A 15,291-nucleotide genomic window follows, 5' to 3' on the forward strand; every position below is an offset into this window, starting at 1 on the left:
CAAAACGACGTCGTTTTGGTGAGGATTTTCCAAAAAAAAAAAAAAAAAAAAAAAAACCATTTTTGCGATTTCAAAATTCCCCCCAGGCTGAAGAATATCATTCCAGCGGGAAGAAGCAGACCTACGAAAGGAGAGAGGGAAGAAAAGTTACAGACCAGGTCGCCCCCGCTGTGCATCCCGTCGGAATATCATTCCAGTGGGAAGAAGCAAACCTCCTTTTATCTCTCTGTTTTTCTCTCTCAATTTTCTTTCCAGTTTCTCGGAAAATTACAGAAAACAGAGAGATTTTCATGGAAATTCGATGAGATTTAGTAACTAAAATGTTGAACTCGCTCTTCTGTTAGAAGATCTGGAGCTCGCGATTGAGGTTTGTAAATTGTTGTCTAACTTCGATTGTATTTAGAATAAATTTTATAAAACTATACTTATTCATGAGATTGAGTCACGATTCTTTTGTTATCAAATCTATTTATTCATTTGTCTCAATACACTTCAACAGTATAGTTTTATATCTCGAGAATTTTGTTTCTGAAAATGTCCAAGAAATGATGCAGTTGAGAGTATATTGGGACAAAAAAATACTGAGACTTGGGAACATGGGATTTGAAGTGGATTTGGCATTGATTTCTCTACTTCTTCGTGAAGATTTGTTTGTTTCATTTCCATATTACAGAGAAAAGGCTTGTTCAGAGCTCTGTAATCGGGACAAATTCCTATTTTTTTACCATCTTTTGATTATCAATCCTCGTAATTAACTCAATTTTTGTTGGACAGGTACATTTCCAGGAGATGTTGAAGCAGTTTTTAGATGACATCTGAACTAGGAGATCAGTTTCTGGGTTTGCGAGATCGGAATCGGATATGAATCCCGACGATTCAAGCTTTGAAATGTTCTCGATTTCTTAGAAATCAACTTATCAATTTCAATATTCATAATCTCAAGACCCAAAAAATCGAAGCTTCCTCTGAATTCACTTTTTAAATCTGCTATCAATTTCACAATATTCCTTTAATTCATTCACGCTGTTGTGAAGACAAACCCAAGTATAAAAAGGTATTTGAAAAAATCAGAATAAAATCAAGTTCGATTTTGCAATTTAGCTGATGATTTGATGTTCTCTGCTATTGCAGTTTCAGAGAATTTGGAATCAGTTTCAGAGAATTTGGAATCAGTTATTTTTCTTCAGGCAAGTTGCATCTTGTTTTTCTGTTTCAGGTATAGCTGTTTCAAAATTTGATTTTCATTTTGTAATGTTTTTGGGTTCGTTGTTGGTTTAATTTTTTTGGATTCCTATCTATGTTGTTGGGAATAGTAAATTTCTCACTTTCCTCCCCTCACCCAGAATCTGAGATTTTCCCCAATCTTCTCCTCCTCCTCCTTTGTTTGGCAGCCGATAAAATAATGCTTACTGAAGATAAGAGATTAAGAGTTGAATTTATTTCAAAAATGGAATTTCTGTTTCTTTCCCATTTTTGTCACTCATCAGTTCCTCAATCTCAACGCTGAAGAATAAACTAAAATTAAAGCTATTGTGCTTGCTTTTCCTTTTGTCAATTATTAATTTAGGAAGTGTCTATTGTGCTTGTTTTTCCTTTTGTCAATTTGGTTTCTAATTAAATGTGAGGAAGAAGAAGAAACTTAAAATGTTTATTATTATAGTATTTTCTATTTAAGGCCCAAGGAAATACAAATTAAAGTAAACATATGATCAGTTTTTTTAGTTTTGTTGCACTAATTTTCCTTTGAACTCTTAGTTAGCAAACATGGGATTTCAATTTATAGAAAATGACTAGTTAGAAATATGGAAAGGTAGTTGATGCTTTACTAGTGAATTTTCCTGATATGGTCTAGTAATTATTGATCATAAGAGTGTAAAAATTATTAATTAGTAGAATTTTCCTTGTTTGTTTATATATATTCAGGTGGTACGTTTGTTATTCGTTAATTATCTTATTCGGTTTGTATACAGTTTTTATGCTAATATTGAGCACTTTTTTATTTTTAAGTGACTTGGCACATTGATATGGAACCTAACAATCATGAGAATGACGGGGGTGAGTGTGATTGGAAGCCTAGAGTTCGCATGACATTTGATACAGAACAAGAAGCATATGATTTCTATAATACTTATGGAGGAAGGTTGGGCTTTAGTATTAGAAGGGGTTATGTAAACAAGAGCAAAGAGGGGCAAATCACTTCAAGGAAATTTGTTTGTAATAAGGAAGGATTTCGGGTTGTCGACAAGCGAGATTCATTAACAAAAAATCCTAGGCAGGAAGTGAGGACTGGTTGTCAAGCCCGAGTTGTCATTAAGTGGGATAGGAATATTCAGAAATTTTTTGTTAGTGATTTTGTTGAACAACATAATCATATCTTCGTACCAGCAGAATGTACGCATATGTTACCATCCCAAAGGAAGATATCTGCATCACAGGCAACCGAAATAGATTTAGCCGAAAGATCTGGAATCCGTCTTAATGCTGCATTTGAGCTCATGGGTAATGAAGTTGGTGGAAGGGAGTCGCTTGGGTTTACAAAACTTGACCAAAAAAATTATTTGAGAACGAAGAGGCAAAACAGTTTAGCATATGGGGAGGCAGGTAGCATTTTGCAATATTTTCGTGACAAATCATTGGAGAATCCATCTTTTTTTTACTCGGTCCAATTAGATAACGAGGAGCAGATTACGAACATATTTTGGGCCGATGCTCAGATGATCATGGATTATGGGCAATTTGGTGATGTTGTCACTTTTGACACTACTTACAAGTTAAATAGTGCCCATAGACCATTTGCGTCTTTTGTTGGATTAAACCATCATAGGGAAACTGTGGTATTTGGTGCAGCTTTGATGTATGATGAGACCGCCGATTCTTTCGTATGGCTTTTTAGAAGATTCTTGGAGGCAATGTCAAGTAAGGCTCCAAAAACAATTTTTACGGATCAGGATGCTGCAATAGCTAAGGCCATACCTATTGTCATGCCTAACACAACCCACCGCCTTTGCACTTGGCATTTGATGCAAAATGCATTAAGGCATGCAAATTCTATCTTCAAGGATAAGGCGATGAAGGATAAGGGGATGAAGAGTGTTTTATACACGTTTATGTACGATATTGAGGATGAGGAAGAGTTTATGTTAAAATGGGAGGAAATGCTTGACAAGTATGAAGTAACAGATAATCATTGGTTGAAGTTAACATTTGGGGTCAAGGAAAAATGGGGTTGGCCATATGTTAGAAATGCATGGGGTGCGGGCATGAGTAGCACCCAACTTAGTGAATCCTTTAATGCTTTCTTGAAGGATTTCATTCGGTCTGATCATAACTTAATGCAATTTTTCATGCATTTTGATCGAGTGCTGTCTGAGAAAAGGTACAAAGAGTTACAAGCTGAATATGCTCTATGCCAAAAGTTGTCCAGGGTGAATATTAAAGTGAAGATTATGGAGCAAGCTGCAGCTGTTTACACAAATAAAATTTTTGAAGAATTTCAGGATGAGTATGTCAAGTCCCTTGAAGTCAACATTGAAGAAATTGAAAATGATGGTGAGAGTACCGTTTATACGGTTCTTGATAGTGATGGTATAAAGGTGAGGAAGGTAATGCAGGAGTGTGATGCTTCGGTCACTTGCAATTATAGGAAGTTTGAAATGAAGGGCATTTTGTGTAGTCATTGTTTGAAGATCCTTAGAGAAAGACTCAATTTGAAAGAGATTCCTTCACAATATATTCTGAAGAGATGGACTAAAAAAGCAAGATCTGAAAATGTGAAAGATAGGTGTGGGCATGATATTCAGGTTGATGTAAAGATTGCATCAAACTTCACGTTATAGGTCATTGATGGCAATATTCAGATCAGTAGCGTGTAGAGCTTCTGAAAGTGAGGAAACATATAATTTGACGGTCGAGAAAGCGGATGAATTAATTACAGACATTAAAACCATGTTAACCGCAAAATTCAATATGCCTTGTTCAGATACTATTCAACAAGAAAGCCCCCCCAACACAAGCCCCGAAAGCTTTGAAGTGGATGGTGTAGCGGATAAAAATGTAGTCCAAGCAAAAGGACTCAAGAGAAAAGAGTGCACTAGCAAGGGACGAAGGCGGACAAAAGGTGGTTTGGAGCTTGCGTTGGCAAAGAAAAATAAAACAAGTTCACATAATGCTTCTCAAACTTCCATGTCCGTTACTCCTCAAAGTCCTCCCTTATTTCCGGCAAGTGCTCCTGAAGCACCTCCCTTAATTCCTCAGTCGGCTCCTTTATTTTCAAGTGTTCCTCAACTTCCTCCATTCTCGCCGAGTGTTCCTCAAGTTAGAGCTTCTCCATCTCAATTTATGTATCCCGCCTATGATGTAAGTTAGTTTAATAAAAAGTTTTAGTACGGATTTGTAGGTGACTATTATCATTTTAGATTGATATGTGTTTGCTATTGTTGCTTTGAAAAAAGTACACTAAGGATGAGTAAAAATTTTGGAGTATCATATCATACATGCCACGTTGTCACATTTAAGAAAAGTACACTAAGGAGTTTTTATTTTTTTTGAAGTGTCTCATCGTTAGAGTGCCACATTAATATCTCTCACATTAGAGTATCACATTATACTTATCACACATTCAAAAAAAAAAAAAAAAAAAACTTTCCTAATTAAATAGTGAGGGTATATCTGTCTAACTAATACACATCCATGTTTGAAAAAGGATTTACTAGGAGTAATTATATTTTCACACACCTAGTTATCTCAATGCACACACTTAATGAAATATTATTTTAATAACAATGATATTCTAAACTAAAATGACCATAATTGACATCTACTAACACCCATAATATTATATGAAAATACTCTGTACACATCTTTTAAAAAAAAACAAAAAAAATCTCAATGTATACATTTTGAGTAAAGAAAAACTAAATCCTAATGTTTCTATTGTTGTCGCTTTGCTTGCTACATACTATATATTCCTCTGTTGCTTGCAAAGCAATACTCTCATAACAACTCTCATATTGTTTTAATATCTAAGTTTATACTCTATCAGTGATGAAAATGTTAGTTTTTTCGTACACTTTTTTTCCTTTTGCGGTTTTCAATCAAAAAACCAGTGCTAAATTATTTTATTATATTCGGATATCAACTGCCAATTTTTTTTTTTTTTGGAACAAATTTATCGAACTAATCACTTTTATTCAGAAGTAAATTTTCGAAATAAATACATAAATTCGGAAAAACTATGGCCAAAAGCTCACAATCAGCAGTGCTGATTCAAAAAACGAGGACTTTGGTTCTTCAATGTGGTCTTCATTTTGACTGTGTTCTTCAATGGGTCTTCACTTTGACTGTTATAGCACTGTAGGTTTACAAATTTTCAAACCATACCAGTGTGTGGAATAAGGGACAAGTATGTGGAATGAGGGTTAAGGGTGTGTGTGTACAATGGTTGAGTGAAGGATATAATTGATACATTTAATATTTAGTGTGTGAATTGAGAAAATTAATTAATAATTAAATTACAAAGTGTGTGCACTAATAAATAATGTGGATTGAGATAATTAGGTATGTGGAAATAGAATATCTCACTTATTGGTCACACATTACACCTAATAAAGATTCCTTAATTAATCATTTAAAATATGGGACCAAATGATACATAAATTCTCAAAATAAAACTCTCTAATAAATTTCCCTACTTTTAAATCTCTTTTACATATAAATTTATATTTTATGATATATATTATCAAATTATTTATTACTAAATAATATTTTTAATATATATATATATATGTATAATGAATTCAAAACGATATCCGTAATAATAAAATACTGTACTAATACTAATGAAAAAAAAAAACGATATCTATTCCAATATAGTAAAGGTGTTTGGTATAACTTATTGTAAATTAAAAGTTGATAATCAGAAAATAAAAATCAGAAGCACCCTTTCTCCGAGAAATTCCATTTCCATACACTAAATTATCTATGTGCACATCTTTTCTCAATTCACACATTTAGTAATTTGATTTTTACTTCTTTATCTCAGTCCACACACTTCAGATTCCAAATATACCATCACCTTCTCTGTGCACATCCTCTCTTATGATAGTTGATTTTCTGAATAGGTGTGATATTTCATATACGATATTATAAATAAGTATAAACTAATGTGAAATGTCAAGTGAAAACGAGTTCGGATCCTCTTGCCGCATTTTCATCACAGTAATCTCTTTGATTTAAGCATTGCATCATTTTTTATTTTTATTTTTTTGCTACGTCTCGATAGTGATTCAACAACAGCGAGTTATAATATAGAGCAACCATGGGGACAAGCTTGTAGGGATATTGCATGAAACAAGTTCTAAAGAACTTGTAATGCCGTGCCATGGATTTAGATCCTCAAAGGTTGATAATTGTAATTGGAGATCTGATTTGATTTAGTAGATAATATGAATAGCAACTGTTGGTGGTGTTGGTTTTTTTTTTTTGGATGATTGTCCTTTGTTATGATTTTCAAGATCGCATTCCTATGGTAATTCTTGCTGCTGTTCAAGGGAAAGCAGGAATTAGTGCCTTCCGCTTTGACTTTGCTGGCAATGGATAAGTTGTTGAGAGTGAAATCCAGTAGAATTATGGAGAATTTGTGAGATGAGTGGGTGAGATAGTAATTTTATTAAAGGTTAAAATTGTGATTTTGAAAGAATTCATTAAGTGTATGAAATAAGAAAATTTAGTGTGTGGAAATAGAATTTATCTCTTTCTCAGTTTCTAAATAATTAAATTTTCTCAACTTATTTAATCTATTTTTACCTAAAAATTATATAAAAATTATATCAAAGAGTCTCACACAAATTTTCAAATTAAAATAATACTCACCCCTATTATCATCGACCCCAAACATTATTAATAACTTTGATTAAATGAAAGGCAACATCCGTGTGCACCGCACTTGCCCATCCATCTTACTAGCAGAGAGAAATGTCGAGAAAACTCAAGAATTGAGAGAGAGAGAGAGAGAGAGAGAGAGAGAGAGATGTTGAGAAGAAAGCCCAGCAAAATCGAAGTCAAAGTTGAAGACAAAGAAGAAATCGAAGAAGCCCGCAGGCGCTCCACCGCCGCATCCGCCACCGGTACCGGCGCGGCCACTCTCCTCCAACACTTTGACCGGTCCTCGAAAGACCCCTCTTCCAAATCCCACCGAATCGGCCTCTCCTCCTAACCCTAGCAAATTTTGAAATCAATGGAGGTGGAAGTGAAGCTTCGTCTGGCCGACTCCGCCGCCCACCAGAATCTCGTCTCTGTCCTCTCACCCTTCCACCGCCAGACCCACCACCAATACAACACCTTCTTCGACGGCGCCGCTTCCGAGCTCTCTTCTCGCGGAGCCGTCCTCCGCCTCCGCTTCTACGACCATGATGCCAGGTGCGTCGTCTGTCTCAAAGCCAAATCTGTGCTGGTCGACGGCGTGAGCCGTGTCGAGGGTGAAGAGGAGGAGATGGACCTCCTGCTCGGCCGCGACTGCGTGACGGACCCCTCCAAGCTTGCTTCGGTGGATTCGAGGATTATGAAGAGGGTGAGAGATGAGTTTGGGGTTGTTGGTGGAGGAGGAGGAGGAGGGTTTGTGTGTTTGGGTGGGTTTAGGAATGTTAGGGGAGTTTATGACTGGAATGGATTGAAATTGGAGGTGGATCAAACACTGTATGATTTTGGTACTTGTTATGAGATCGAATGCGAGAGTGCAGACCCCGACAAGGTCAAGAATTTGATTGAGGAGTTTCTCAAGGATAATGGGATTCATTATTCTTACTCAGAGGCTTCAAAGTTTGCAATTTTCCGATCCGGGAAGTTGCCACAGTAAGTCAATTCTAAGGCTTTTTTTTTTTTTTTTTTTAATGTTTGTTATTGTTTGAATCAGAGCTTTATCACAATTTATCATCATTGGATGCATTTATGGGTATTTTGGGTTCTCTCTCTTGTATGTTAGTTGGAATTTGTGGGATTGGTTCTGTCTACATAAAGGTATGGAAAGTTCAGCTATTTAGGCCCTTCTTAACATTAGATAGCAACATCCTGAATAACACATTTCAATTTGCAAACAATATAATGGATCTTTTGGATTATTTTTGTGTATTCACTTGTCTGAATAAAAGCTTTAGATCTGCCAGATTGGCGATATTATGGGTCTTTTGGGTTATTTAGTTGTTGGTTATGTCCATATTTTGTATAGAAAGTTAATTTTTTGGCTCCCTCACGTATTGGAAAACAATATAGGCATCTAGATCACGACTGAAACTAAACTTGAGAATGGCTTTGTCATCATATCGTGGTTGAAAGATGGTTAGGAGTACGGAGTGCACCATTTGAATTTAGAAGATTTTGGCGAATAAATAGCTAGTCAAGTTCTCCTTTTAGAGTAGGCTTGTTCATTCGTGTTAATGTAAAATGTAAATTGTAAAATGTAAACTACCACCCACCTACCACCTCCACTACCACCCACTCCACCTACCACCTCCACTACCACCTTCACCTACTCCCAAATCCTCTCCTATATAAATCCTTGTAATATACACAATATAGATAACAACATCTATCAATCAATCAATAATATATTAATATTTTACATGGTGTCAGAGCTATAGGTTAGCCCTTGGTGATCTTCACCTTCCGGCGGGCGGCAACCTTACCTTCACCGCCCGCCGGACCCCAACCGTGCCAATTGAAACCTCCAACACATACCTCCTCTCCTTTCACCTTGGTCTCTGCAACCTCACTCTGTAAAATCACCACCTTCCCTCTCGAGTGCGCTCACCGACACCAGCAAACACAGAGAAACCACCGTGAGCTTTGGCAACATCGTTAATAAGTTCCATAATAAGAACCGTCAGGATCGGCGGCAACCCCTCGTCATATCTCACATCGACGACGGCTCCGATGACCTGGCAGACCTTCCCGATGGAGCCAGCACCGGTGAACTCGTCGGTGATCTTTCCGCTGGGGCCGCGGGCATGACCTTCTTCCTGAGATCTGGCTTCCCCTTCTTCACGGTGGCCATCACCCTGTCTCCAACGCAGGCCGAAGGCAACCGATTCAGCCTCTCCTTGATACACTTCACTGATATGATGTACAGATTCTTCGCCCCAGTGTTGTCTGCACAGTTCACCGTCGCCGCCACCGGAAGACCCAAAGACATCCTGAATTTGTTCCCCGCCGAACCACCGCGACCTCGCTTCGACATCTTGTGCTCTCTCTCTCTCTCCCTCCCGATGGATCGACGATCGGAGGAGAGAGGATAGCAACCTCCTTGATAACACGGTGGGGAACCAACCTTTCTCTTTCTCTTTCTGATGGCGGACAGGGACGCTCTCTTGGCCCTACTCCCCCTCTCGCTCTCTCTGTAAAGGGAAACCCACCTTTCTCTTTCTCTTGACTAGCACATACACACCCACATCATTGATTCAGTGGGAACCAACCTCTCTTATCTTTTCACTTTCTTTTCCTTTTTTTTATTATCACTTTTTTTTTTCTAATCACGCTCTCTTGATTCGTCCTGTTCCCCACTCCCACCTTTCTTATTTTTTATTCATCATTATCTATTCATCATCACCATGCTCAAAAAAAAAAAAAAAAAAAAAAACAAACACAAACATTTCAAATTTGCACAACAACCCATATTTTATTCATCTCAGGGATCACCCCGATCACAATTTTACACAAAAAAAAAAAAACAACAACAACAAACCAAAACAGTGGCATTTTTTCTTCTCTACTCTGCCGCCGGTCTTTTCTTCTTGCCTCCGTCCTGGGCGACCCTTGCCGGTGTTGCCTCCGTGTTTCCCACTCCACTGGACACGCTCACTACTCCCTGCTCCTCCACTACAGCATATGGCGGCCCTCCAAATCGGAACATCACGGTGGCCTTCCGCTTCAGCTCCTTGTTTTCTGCCCTTAGCACGCTTATCTCTGCTCGCGCATCCTTATACATGCGTTGGAGTAGAGCCAGCTGGGAGTTTAATTGTTGCACCTCATTTGTCCTACTCTGCAGCCGGTGCGACAAGTTTGTGACTGCCGTCATGGACTCCACACAGGCCTTCAAAGTATACTGATTAGCCTCCACATCCGTTTGTACTGCCATTTTTTGCTCCACCGACTGCATCGGAAAGTTCAACGGAGCAAACCCAGTGGTGTTTGGTTGAGGTTCACGGGACACCATACCAGTTATCTCTCTTGTGGACTCGTTGAGGTCGGGAAAGAGAGTAAGCAGAAGGCGGGACGAAGAGGCCATTTTCTGGGCAACAGAGTGTTACAGAATATCTCTCGCAACAGAGTGTTACAGACTATCTCTCTCAGCACAACGAAGAGTTTTTCAGAGGATTTCGCAGGTTTTTTGCCTCTGCCTCGGCCTCAGCCTCAGCCTCCGTCTTGGTTAAATAGCCGAGGCAGCCACGCGTATCGCGCGCCACTTGACGCCAGCCGACAAACGGGCGCGCTCGCCAAGGCACTCACGTGCCTCGCCATCATATCTGGCACGCCTTTTTATGGATTGGGCACGCCTTTTGATGGCACGCCTTTTTTGAAAGATTGGGCACACTTTTTGAGGGCACGACTTTTGAGGGCTCGATATATATCTACATGTATATTTTTTTGGGCAGCCTATCTACACACTCATACAGTGTCTTCTACATCGGTCAGCTTTATCAATCCCTTTTCAACCTCAAATAGGTTTCTATCTTCACACCTATTTGAGTTTGAGGGGGGGTTATACACAGTATCATGTATAAGTCGCTCATGGCGCACTCCATAAGCCACCCCCTTGGTGCACCACCACAATTTTCTACAACGGTCTGACACGACCACACAGTGTCTGTTACAACGGTCCGACATGACCCCATAAACTGTCTTCTACATCGGTCTGACACGACCACACAGTGTCTGCTACAACGGTCCGACATGACCCCGTAAACTGTCTTCTACACCGGTCCGACATGACCCCATAAACTGTCTTCTACAACGATCCGACATGACCCCATAAACTGTCTTCTACAACGGTCCGACATGACCCCATAAACTGTCTTCTACATCGGTCTGATACGACCACACAGTGTCCTGCTACATCGGTCCGACATGACCTCGTAAACTGTCCTGCTACATCGGTCCGACATGACCCCGTAAACTGTCCTGCTACAACGGTCCGACATGACCCCGTAAACTGTCTTCTACATCGGTCTGACACGACCACACAGTGTCTGCTACAACGGTCCGACATGACCCCGTAAACTGTCTGCTACAACGGTCCGACACGACCATACCGTGTCTTCTACAACGGTCTGACACAACCATACAGTGTCTCCTATCCCATTTTTAATTTTATTTGTCAGCTTATTTTTCTGTTTTGTTACTCTCTCCAAACTCAAGTTGGCTAGTACCTATCCTCCTTGAGTTTGAGGGGGGCTGTTAATGTAAAATGTAAATTGTAAAATGTAAACTACCACCCACCTACCACCTCCACTACCACCCACTCCACCTACCACCTCCACTACCACCTTCACCTACTCCCAAATCCTCTCCTATATAAATCCTTGTAATATACACAATATAGATAACAACATCTATCAATCAATCAATAATATATTAATATTTTACAATTCGGATGGTTGTTGAGACGTAGTTGACTATGCGTCCTTGATGGTTGTTGAAACGTAGTTGACTATGCGTCCTTGTTCTGTCAAATGCATAAGAATTCACTTGTTATAGAAAAATTGGTAGTGGACAGGTTTTGTGGCTCATCCTGTTTCTCAAGTTTTCCAGGAACTTCACCATTCTTTTTCCTTATGAACTCTGCAAAAATTTTAAATCCTTTATTTATTTACATTTTTTTTGGGTAGGTAAGTTACCAGATGTTACAATGAAGTTCATTACATGCCTAAAATGCAATACACCCTTCAAAAAAAGAAACACTCCATAATTTACTTAATAGATTTAAATAAGTCCAGAGTTAGGCTAAATCAGTACAACATTGAATAAATAAATTTTAAATAAAGTTCTAATCAACACTACTAGGACAAGAAAACCAGCCCATAGTTAGGGGTGTAATTTTGGCCGGCCGGCTCATCCGGACTTGGGCCGGGCCGGGCCATGTCGGGCTCTGCGGGCTCCTGCCAAAAAATCAGTTCATAGTTTTCACCCAAACGCAGCCATGGTTTAAATCCACCCGTGGGTTTTGGAACAAACCCAGTATGGATTTAAACAAACCAGCAACAACACTGCAGTAGCTCTTTAGCAATTTAGCAGCAGCAACGGCAGGCACACATGAAGATCGGTTAGCCAAAGCCCTGGCTGTGCTGGAATAAAAATAACATCTCCGACATATTTATTTACATTTACATAGCTGCTGCTAGTGTATTTTTTTTTTTTTTTTCCTTCCAATCAAAGGGGCATACATTCCCTTACCAAGCAATGCATTTAAGGACTAGTTTGAGCTGCAGATACTCTCTCCTGATTTAACATTTGTTGTAGATAATAGAGTTGATGCACATGAAGCATTTAGCACGATAATTAGAATTGTTATTTTGTCTCTTGACTCTAAATTCTTTATAGTTTGTGGAGGTGACTAAACTATTAGAACTTAGATGGTTGCCTAAGCCCACAAGGATATTTTTTTTAAAAAAATTATTGTCGAAGGCCCAACATTTCAAAGGCTTAATTAGATATGGTCTCATTTTGAAATTTAGTTTAAGGCTTCCAAAAACCTTGGGTTGCTACTGTGATTCAATTATTAAGCCACTTAGACTGTTGTTTGAGGCTCTCATGGAACTTAAAAAAAAAAAAAATTGTCAATGACCCGAACTTTATGATAAACTGTGATTTAATTAAGTTAAAGTTAGAAATTATAAATTATGTATATGAGAAATGAGAAAGAAAAAATAACAAAAAAAAAAAAAAATGTAGGGTTTGAAGGTAATACAGAGATTTCACATCTATAGTTAATGGAATTAACAGTTGCACTTTGGTCAAAAATCACATGAAAACTTTCTAGTTATATTTGAACAATAAGGGAAAAAATGATATGGCCTCAAATCATGGGAGGTGAAATGAATTTTGTCCATTTATATTATTGTCCCTTAAATTCAAAGTTTAGTAACCTAAAACTATAGTCCAAATTGTTCGACATTAAGGGTGTTTTTTAAAATAAGCTTTAAAGGATAATTTATTGATATTGTTCAACATTAAACTTGAATTAGGCTTAGTTGAAGGTTCACAACAGTTTATTTTTAATAATAGTACAGATAAATTATGCCACCAAATTATGTGTTTGTTTTAATAATAATCCAGATAAATCTTCAAATATTAACTTAGCAGTTGTAAATTTATATTGCAGTTAAATAATATCATAACCATTTTTAATTTGTATTATGGCATATGAATAAAGAATCAAAAGAGGTAAACAGTAGATTTTTCTTTAAACTGATAAAAATTTAAGTTAAACTTTAGATTTCAGATAGAGTTTTAATAGGTAAGATAATTTTTTTAATTTAGTTGTATCACCTTCGATTTTGAAAAATCAACCATTTGAATAGGTTTTTTTAAAAAAAAATAAAAAATAAATAAATAAGTTGTAGCTGATACTTTCTACTCCTAAATTTTGAAGTTTAAAAGACCATGTAAATATAAATTAAAAAATAATAATCTAACAAAAGTTGAATATGTACCAACATGAATTTTTTTTTTTTTTTTTTTTTTATGGGTTTTTGTTTTCTTTGGCTCCTTGTAGTCAATTTTCTTTTTTTTTCTTAAAAAAAAAAAAAAAAAAGACCATTCAATGATTTCAAATCTCACAAATAAATTTATAATTTTATATAATTTGTAATGGGCACCCATTTTCACTACTACATTCTTTATAAAAATATGTGACATAAGTATTATGGGTTTCGACCCCGCTACGTAGCTCGACAGAATTTGACTCGAATTTGGCTCGACATCAAAACGACGTCATTTTGGTGTCTTTTTTTTTTTTTTCCCTATGTTTTTGTTGCAAAAGGAAGAAGAAGAAGAAGGGTAGAGAAGAAGAGAAGGAGAAGAGAAGGAAGGAGGAGGATTGGAGGGGGCATAATCACAGGGGAGGAGGAGGTGGAGGTGGGGCCGGAGGCGACGGCGGTGGTGCTGTGACGATCGGCGGCTGCGAGGCGACGGCGGTGGTGCTGCGACGATCTCCTCTCCTCTTCTCTCTTTCTCCTCTCTCCTCCTCTTTCTCTTCTCCTCTCTTCTTCCTCTCTTCTCTCCCTCTTTCTCCTCTGTCTATGTCTTCGAATTCGAATTCAAGCCAAAAGCGGGCCACTTTTTTCGAGCTACCAGTTATTTTCGTATGGGTTTTTTATTTTAAAGTTGCTCATAGGCAATTTTCAGATTCCAGGCCACTTTTTTCGAGGTACCAGTCATTTTCGTATGGGTTTTTTATTTTAAAGTTGCTCATAGGCAATTTTCAGATTCCAGTGCACTGCTCAGCGTCTTTCACTTTTTTTAAAATTTAAAAATTCAGGAACTTTTGATTTAGATATCCATTTTAAATAAAATCTTTAATTTTAGATTCTTCTCTTCGAGATCTATGATGAATATAAAATTCTAGGGGCAAAAAAATTGACAAAATTTCATTGAGTTAGCTATCTTCGGTTAGTAAAATTTTTGAAATTTCTCTAAGAGAAAATAAGCAATTTTAAAATTTATCTAAAAGGAAATAAACAATTTTGAAATTTATGTGAGAGGAAATAAACAATTCTAAAATTTCTCTAAGCAATTTTGAAATTTTTCTGAGAGAAAATAAGCAATTTAAAATTTCTTTGAACAATTTTGAATGAAGAGCAACAATAGAACCAAAAAAAAAAAAAAAAAAAGGGAAGCAAAAAGGATTTAAACAAGTACATTCAAAACATTGAGAGATCTTACCTAATACTTTCTTATCATAATCTTTAAGCTTCTACGTAAAAAGGTGAGAGGGGTTAATGCCTGATTTTCTCAAGTATTAAACAATCATTGTAAACTTTGATAGCTATTAATCTTATGTAGAGGTGGCATTTGGCGAAGAGAACAATTTCTCATCAACAGAGCTAAAGCTGACTATGGGGAAAAAATTAATAAAAAAAACATTCCTCACAACACCCATTAATCTGAGAGCACAATTCCCTTGAACAAATCTTCTTCTTCTTTTTTTTTTTTTTTTTTTTTCTGAGAGGAGAATGAGCAAAATATTTCAATGGCTATTGATTTTAATTTATTGTAGGAAACATGCATAGTCAAGAACCAACC

General features: G+C 37.3%; 1 protein-coding gene and 1 pseudogene across 1 annotated transcript; both read left to right on the plus strand.

Annotated features, from left to right (window-relative positions):
* The first annotated feature begins 2,024 nt into the window (after positions 1-2,024).
* Positions 2,025-3,836, plus strand: LOC145793958 (protein FAR1-RELATED SEQUENCE 5 pseudogene; annotated as a pseudogene).
* A 3,089-nt stretch (positions 3,837-6,925) lies between these two features.
* On the plus strand, positions 6,926-8,128 carry LOC114279998 (triphosphate tunnel metalloenzyme 3). Its single transcript, XM_082875785.1, has one exon. The coding sequence runs from the start codon at positions 7,235-7,237 to the stop codon at positions 7,850-7,852; it is 618 nt and encodes a 205-aa protein (XP_082731911.1). The 5' UTR covers positions 6,926-7,234; the 3' UTR covers positions 7,853-8,128.
* Positions 8,129-15,291: the final 7,163 nt, after the last annotated feature.

The sequence above is a fragment of the Camellia sinensis genome, chromosome 6 (genome assembly GCF_055761805.1).
Source record: "Camellia sinensis isolate YWXY chromosome 6, ASM5576180v1, whole genome shotgun sequence".
NCBI lineage: Eukaryota > Viridiplantae > Streptophyta > Magnoliopsida > Ericales > Theaceae > Camellia > Camellia sinensis.